Source organism: Podospora pseudoanserina, chromosome 3, assembly GCF_035222485.1.
Source record: "Podospora pseudoanserina strain CBS 124.78 chromosome 3, whole genome shotgun sequence".
Classification (NCBI taxonomy): domain Eukaryota; kingdom Fungi; phylum Ascomycota; class Sordariomycetes; order Sordariales; family Podosporaceae; genus Podospora; species Podospora pseudoanserina.
This window is the reverse complement of record NC_085922.1, coordinates 3,595,454-3,603,186: the sequence shown is the minus strand read 5'-3', so window position 1 is coordinate 3,603,186 and position 7,733 is coordinate 3,595,454. Positions and strand designations below refer to the sequence as shown.

General features: G+C 51.5%; 4 protein-coding genes across 4 annotated transcripts; 1 reads left to right on the top strand and 3 right to left on the bottom strand.

The window, feature by feature from the left end:
- Positions 1-3,748, bottom strand: QC764_310400 (uncharacterized protein). Its single transcript, XM_062946154.1, has 6 exons — positions 3,413-3,748; positions 2,124-3,352; positions 1,780-2,072; positions 1,073-1,687; positions 784-1,019; positions 1-90 (listed from the first exon to the last, which is right to left on the bottom strand). Exons 2-5 carry the CDS (start codon positions 2,876-2,878, stop codon positions 817-819), a joined length of 1,866 nt encoding a protein of 621 aa, XP_062802210.1. The 5' UTR covers positions 2,879-3,352; positions 3,413-3,748; the 3' UTR covers positions 1-90; positions 784-816.
- On the top strand, positions 3,747-6,527 carry QC764_310390 (uncharacterized protein). Its single transcript, XM_062946153.1, has 2 exons — positions 3,747-4,320; positions 4,385-6,527. The coding sequence occupies exons 1-2, from the start codon at positions 4,099-4,101 to the stop codon at positions 5,027-5,029; spliced, it is 867 nt and encodes a 288-aa protein (XP_062802208.1). The 5' UTR covers positions 3,747-4,098; the 3' UTR covers positions 5,030-6,527.
- On the bottom strand, positions 5,217-6,326 carry QC764_310380 (uncharacterized protein; the record flags this gene model as incomplete). The annotated part of the gene is made up of 1 exon (XM_062946152.1): positions 5,217-6,326. One exon carries the CDS (start codon positions 6,324-6,326, stop codon positions 5,217-5,219), a length of 1,110 nt encoding a protein of 369 aa, XP_062802209.1.
- QC764_310370 (uncharacterized protein) lies at positions 6,526-7,596 on the bottom strand (the record flags this gene model as incomplete). The annotated part of the gene is made up of 4 exons (XM_062946151.1): positions 6,526-6,702; positions 6,763-7,116; positions 7,169-7,205; positions 7,259-7,596. The coding sequence occupies 4 exons, from the start codon at positions 7,594-7,596 to the stop codon at positions 6,526-6,528; spliced, it is 906 nt and encodes a 301-aa protein (XP_062802207.1).
- Between the last annotated feature and the right edge of the window lie 137 nt (positions 7,597-7,733).

Sequence of the window (7,733 nt, the reverse complement as noted above, 5' to 3'; positions counted from 1 at the left end):
TCAAAATGTACGTATGGTTTCTATTCTCCACTTTTACATCTCAACTTTAGAAATTGAAATGCGGGCTTCTTTTGAAGAACCTAAGGTATCCTGGTGATCTCCAAGATCCCACAACTTTCGTTGTACTATAGCATTTCCAATCTAGTGTTACAGGCCAATATCCTGCCGCCGAAGATTAGCGAAGACCACGAAGCCGTCGAAGGGCAATTATCTATAGTAAAGGGTCGCACTGTACTGTCCATCAGTAATTATCTTTACCTCGACGACGCTGCTTTGCTTAAAGATAATCGTTTCAAGTCCTCCCTAGCGGCGCTAAAAAACTCGAAGTCGTGCGTCCGAGCCCTTCTGGGCGAAAGCAATATCAACCTACAGAGAGCAGATGCAATGGGGATTACCGAGCTCAAGGGCACAATATCATCAGATGACTGGGCCTACACCAGAGCCGCCGAAGCGCAGTTGGTCTTGCTAAGCATCTTTAATGAACAATGCAGAGCCTATTTCGCAAGGGATGAACCAAACTTGAAAAATGCTTGGATCACGGCGGAAAAGGCAGACAGCAACGAATGTGTCGTTATCGATTTTCGGGAATTCAAGAATTTCATACTCCGCGCTAGGCCGGCGGCATCCGGTTAATGGATATAACGCTGCGGAGTTCTGTTTTTCTAGGCGATTGTATTTATATAAATGGACGTTTAGATTTAAATATGAAGTTGGGAGTCAACCATCTTGAAAGGCTTACAAAGTAGTTTTCTTTCAAGGTCTCCATTCAAACCAGCATGGCACCAATCTCTATTTTTCATGTCCACAACGTGCACATTAAAGCAGTGGCACAATCACTGTGACTAACACCTGTGAGTTACCCTTCCCACAACGGCTCTCTCCCGGCCACAGCCCTTCCAGGTCAAACTCGAGGATAAATGGGTCCAATCCTAAAGGCTCGACTTTGGCCATTGGGCCGCCGCCGACAATCACCTTCACCGGACCGAAGAGCGGGCGGTTGTTGGCAGACACGTAGAGGCCTGTTAATTTGGGTCAGCTTTTTGTAGCTTCAACGGACGAATCCATTTCTCACCTAGATTCCCCAGCGCCTTCAACTCAAGATCTGCCTGGATTTCTGATGTTTCTGGCAGAACTTTATAAGTTGTTGCCATCACAGCAGCAGCCCCCGCCATCTTTCCTAACAGTCCCAAGACAGCCACATCAGTCTGCTGAAACCGGCGGACTGGGTATCTGGTAATGATGTGACAGTCGTGCGGCCCGAAGTGAAGCTCCATGATGGCCAGACTCCCATCAGCGTGTCTGAGAAGTTTTCCAGAGCTGTGCACCCGGAATAAGTAGCCCGCTTTATCTCCCGCTAGAGATGGCTCACAGTAACTCAGCGAGACTAGCTTTGTTCGCGGCACATTATCAAGATTAAACACTGCCGTGATAACGACTCGGTAATGCTCCGCTCTGACCTGGAGGAACTGAGTCTCTGAGTGCCCGGTGTACATCCCCACCGTTCTCCCCAGCTTCTCTGTTCGAAGCACGAGGAGTCTACCGTCTGGGGCTTTTGCAGTCATTTGCTCGATCAGGTCGAGGTCGTGCTCACCCGGCGTGTCAGTGATATAAATTGGACCACCGGAAACACATCGTGCTGTGGCGTGGAAGCGGGAGTATTGATGGCGTGTTTGGAACATGTCCCAGTCTGGGAGGATGTCAAAATGCTGCATGAGAAGGGCGTTGTGGGCGTTGCAGAAAATGTGCCAGGAGTGGGAGCTGGTTTTGGAGTCAGCATACCTATTTGAGCGCCATCAGATGGAGGGACCTGCCTTGGGTCATCCGGGAAGAAGTCGTCAGATGTCCTCATCATCGGCTTGGGAAGGTCTTCTCGCAGGAACGAGTAGTACATCGTTTGTGGTATCTGCGCCATACAAGCGATGGCCCTACCACCAAAGTATTTGAGGGATGCCAGCCTCCATGCGTCCTGGTACGCTGTGATCAAGGCGAGCCTGTCGTCGGCATGGTCTGCGTAGTCCAGGAAACTTTGCGTGTCGACTTTGACTGCGTCCACACCTGCGTCAGACAGAAACCTGCTTGTTCATCAGCTGTGACGCTGTGTTGCCTCATAGATAGTTTCTGACCTGTAAAAATCATCAAACAGCCGCTCAGTATCGCTCCTATCGACTGTCGTCATGTCCCCACCGCCCAGAAAGATTCCTTCACGCCTTTTGAACGTTCTCATTGCGTAGACCTTGGCTATTTTTCCACTAGGTGCCATGCCTCCCCAATGACCAAAAATACCATGCCAAACGGCAATGAACTGAATATAGGGAAACACTGATCTGATAGCTGTGATGAGACTCTTCAAGCCACCAGGAAAATGCTCCTTGTTTGCCTCAAAGTCAGACCACTGCCTGTAAAAGTCGGATTTTCCAGGCTCAAGCTGAACAGACTGCCAGTTGTCATCAATGATAAGAGTTGTGAGCTTGACTCCCTTCTTGTCCAAGCTGGTGAGCGCATCGAGAATCTTGCTTGGCGAGAGATATTGTCCTAGCCCGTTCCAGGTGCAGTAAGCAAAGCCGTCATACCATGCTTGAAGCCTTGTTGTTTCGCCAACGCTGGCTGAGCCTGCATTTCGTAGGCCCGTAGCGAAAGGGCCGCTCCTATGGCCCCGAACAAATTCCCTGACTGGCCTCATAGCAGCAGCAATGGCTTCCTCGCATGTCTTGTCAACAGCAACTAACACACGGGCGTGAGCTGGCTCAGGTCCATCGTTCCTTGACGAAATCAGAATCTGTCCATTCTCGTTTGAAACAAGCGTGGTCAACAGATTGTCGATCCCGCTGATGGCTATGATGACGACGTGCAGCCCATCCCGCCTCAGAAACGAAAGCATTACAGCTCCCTCGTTGAGTAAAAAAACCTCTCGGCCATGCCGCGGCCCAAACCAAGCATCGTTGTGGCGAACAATACCAAGCCACCGAATGCAATCGATTGCTTTGCCTAGAGAGTAAAATGCACGACCGCAGGTTTGGCCCTGAGCAGCTGGTGTACTGGCTTTTAATTCCCACACGGTTTGCGTTGCCGCGCTGGTGACGGCTTGCCTTGGGGTTACCACGATATCTCTACTGATATCGTCCAGGTAGCTTGACAAATTGGTACTTGGGGAGTGAGTAGCAGGAAGCACGACCTCGCCATCTTCACTCCCATCAATGTCCTTGATCCAGAGCCATGGCGCATCTTTACTGACCCGAAGCTTGACCGTGAATTTGAAGAGGCCTATCCACGCGGATGCCTCAGTAAGGGTTAGGATTGCGCCTGTGAAATACTTGCGGTCGTGGAGATTATCAAGTCGAGGGAAGGCCGTGGACTAAGGAGCTGTCAACACATTTTGGTTCTCGCAAGTGTCCAGTTGACGAGTGATGCGCACTTCAGTGAGGCCTAATTCAGACCATTCGCCGGTCGTCGTGCAATTGTGCCAGATCCTAACGTCGCTAACAGTGGGAGGGACTCCAACAACGAATTGAACCTAGTTTGAGACGATATTAGTCATCGAACCGAGCCTTGTGGCTGTGCTTTGAGACAGACGAGCGAGAGGTTAGGCTCGAGGATGTGGATGGCGCCCAGTGGGGGATGGCAAGTGATGGTCAGTGCCATCTGAACAACACAGACTACTTCGTGTACAGGCGTCAAGGTTTTCTCAGTGGGGTCATTAGGCTGCTGTGTGTGATGACTGGCTGATGGTGCAAAAAGTGATTGAAGCTGAAGGTTTGCTATCTATATAAATGCTATCGGGTTCGAAAGAGCGGGGGAGCAAACACACTTAAGTGGGGTTGGCCACCCACCGAGCCTCCAACGCCTTTGCACCATATAAGCACTGTGATACTTCCACGCACATCAAAGTTGACTTTGGGAAACACTGATAAGCTATCCTGATAGCTTTTCTTCTCAATGCTAAACTCGACAATGGCGCTCGTTCAATTTTTCGAAGCAGGTATAAAGCCTTGCACAATTCTTGCGAGCAAAAATACCACAGCTTCACGCTCTTCCTCTTTGCCATCTTCCTCTTCAGATACCTCAAACTACTCGGTGCCCTGATGCCCAAGACTCATCGCCATGCAACTTGCGCATACCCTCCTCCTCAGCTTTGCACTGTCATCGCCTGTCTCGACAATGTTCACCTGTGGCAACGAGAATGCCACTCTCTTTCCCCCACCACCCATCGACAGAAGCCAACTCGAAATGAGAAGACGGCAAATATATCTTCTTCCTCCTCCCATCGAACTCATAGTTCATGTTGTTGCCCGCTCAAAAAGGCGTCAAGATGGTTATCTTTCAGTAAGTACAATGCACGACTTAATACAAGCTATGAAGGTATGCTGACCAAGTCTCAACCAAACAGGACGAGGACATCCATCGGCAGGTTCAAGTGATCAAAGACTCATTCGCACCCGCTGGTATCACCTTCAACCATACCAAAAATCATTGGTTTGTGACAAAAGCCTGGTCGTTTGAGACACCCGGGTCACAAGATTGGGTGGACATGCAGTCGTTGTTGCATGAAGGCGATCAGAGGACACTCAACCTCTACTTCGTCCCATGGAAGAATGCTACTAAAGGCGGATTTTGCACGTTGCCGTGGTCAATGGGTGGGCCGCTCGATGGCTGTGTCATCAAGAGCAACACGGTGCCTGGAGGTGGACACAGTTATTGGAGCCAAGGGAAGGCAGCCGTTCACGAGATAGGCCACTGGCTCGGACTCGCGCACACGTTTGAAGTCCGCGATCCTGAGAACCCGTGCGACCCAACAGATCCGGACGATGGCGTTATTGACACCCCCAAGTTCGATTATCATCATTACACCCAGGAGATGAAGGGCACCTGCCACCTGGACCTGAATACGTGTCCCCACTTGGAAGGCAAGGACCCTGTTCACAACTACATGTCGTATGTCTCTGATGAGTGCGCGACCGAGTTTACAAGGGGTCAAGTCGTGCGAATGTACGAGATGTGGGCAAAGTATCGGGCGATACTTCCGGAAAAATGAATGGGAGAGGACTGTAGAGGGCTCATGAATAGGCATACTGTGGCCTCGAGGGGGCGGAAATTCCTTTACCTGTCATCTCGTGACCTGTCTACCAAGGTACATGACGAGCTTGAGGAACCTGTGACTTGGGTAGATAGCAATACTTTATATACACCAATCTACGACCATAACGTGATCTCTTCATTCTTTACACCTCCCCCAAACTCCTCACATACTCCCCCACAATCCCTTCCGCCCCCGGCCCCTCATCAACCACCAACCCCAACCTCTCCGCCGTGCTCAAGTCAAAATCCGTCGGCCAGCTCCTCAAAATCCTTTCCAACCCCTCATCCCGCACCTCCTTCACCAACCCCAACTTATCCTCCCCGCCAAACTTCCCCAACGCATCCATCATCTCCTGAACAGAAACACTCACCCCTGGAAACTGAATCACCCTCCTATGCACAGGCAAACACCCACTCCCCAACCCCAAAACCCTAACCAGATTCTCCGCTATCGTCCTCGGCGAAGCCAAAAAGCTCTTGAAACCCCTGTCCTCAATCGGGACCACACACTCCACCCCCCTCATCGGCTCCCTTATAATCCCCGACAGGAAGCTCGACGCCGCAGCCGTCGGCCTCCCCGGCCTGACACTAATGGTGGGAAACCGAGCAATAAACACGTCCAAAAACCCCTTTCTGTGCAGCGAGGTGAGGTACGACTCCGTCATGAGCTTGTGGCAGCCGTAGGTGCTTTCCGGCGTGGGCAGCACGTCGTCGGTGATTTTTCCCTGGGGTAGGGGCTGTCCGAATACCGCTTGGGAGGAGGCGTATATGACGCGGCAGCCGGGGTTGGTGAGGCGGAGCTGGTCGGTGATGAGGCGGATCGAGTCGACGTTTACTTTGAGGGAGAGGTCGTAGTCTTCTTCCGATCCGGCGGACATGATGCCGTGGAACAGGAAGATTGCGTGGAGGGGCTGGGCGGCGGTGAGGAGGGTGGTGATGAAGGCAGGGGAGGTGATGTCGCCCTGGAGGAGGGTTGCGTTGGAGGGGTGGGTGACGTTGGGGGGGAGGATGGGGGGGTTGAGGTCGGTGAGGACGAGGCGGTATTCTGGGGAGTTGAGGAGGCGGGAGGCCAGGAGCGGGCCGACGAGGCCGGAGGCGCCGGTGATGATGATGTTCTTTGCTTCAGACATGTTCCGAACAGGGCGTGAGTATTCAGTGTTGTGGAGTTTGTTGATTGAGTGAGAGGCGGAATGTCGTGTCATCGCTGTGATGAGACCACGGGAGATTAACCCTTGTTGGTGGCGTTGATGCATGTTGATGCGGGGTGGTCAGTGAGGACAACATCTGAGAGGTCAAGCTTCGAACAGGTGGAGTCAATGACAACAACAAAAAGAGCTGTTCCCTGATTTATTTGGTTTACCTCAGGGGCTAGTGTCTGCGGCATTATGTCCGTCGCCACATCCTAGTACTGTACATGTAGTCACAAGGACAATCGAGATTTACCCAAGCCTTTTAAGCAGAATACTTGCTCACCATTCTCAAGAGCGCCTCTTGAACCTCACGAGGACTGGTGGCATTCAAGAAGTGTCCTCCACCTGGTACAAGCGTCAAGGTAGCCTCGGGGGAGCTGGTGAACAACTTGATGTGCTCAGCCGGCAATTTTACTCCAAAAACTGGATCTTGCTCTCCCTGTTCTTGTGTCAGATATCATCCCGTCTCGAAAAAGCAATCACAATAGAGCAAACTCACCTGCAACCAGTAAACAGGGCACCTGATGTGTCGCAATCTCAACAAGAGACCGTCACGCTCCAGCAAATTGGTCAGGGCCATCCTGACCTTCTTTCTGCCCTCATCTCCAACATAGACCTGCTTCAGCGTCTCATCCCAGAAAGCCAACAGCTCTGGCTTTGGGGCAGCACCGAATCCCAGGCCAGTGACCATGCCCCTCCATTGCTCGTCAACAACAAAGTCAGGGGTTGACTCGGAAACCGACCACTTTTCCAAGAAAGGAGTGAGAACAGCAGCTGGGTCCCAGCTCCCTTGAGTACGCGAGTAGGCAGACTCCGAGTCCATTGATGTGCCGAGAGGAAGTAGGCCAAGAATCTTGCTCATGTTAGTAACACTCTCTGGTGGAGAAATTGAGACATCAACTTACCCGCTCAGGAGCAAGCAAAGCCATGCGTACAACCATCCTGCAGACTGTTGTTAGCCCCCTTCTCTTCTCAGCATAAAACAACAAACATACCATCCACCCTGGCTGGTTCCCAAAGCAAAAGCCTTCTCAACTCCTAACGCGTCCATAACCTGAAGCGCCATCTCCGCGGTGTCCCAGTAGGTGAAGTTTTCCCTCTTGAGAGCAAAAGTCGAGCCATGACCCAGAGGCTCAATAGCCAAAAGGTTCACGGCCGAAGTCAGCTCTTCATTGGAGAACTGGTCATCAAACAGCGAAACAGTCGTGCACATCGAGTTGATGAGGACGATCGTGGGCTTGGTCTTGTCGATGGAGCCTGACGGAGACGAAAGCCGATACCCGACTTTGATACCGCCCATATGGGGTACCGTCACGGTGGTTGTTGCAGCCATTGTGGGTAAAACAAAATAAATAAAAAGGGTATCAGATTCTTGAATCTCTGACCAAAAAATACCGGGAAGAGATAGCACGAAGGATCAAAAAGCAATTCCGAGACAGCGGAAAGGAGGGGGTGATCGATCCCAAACTC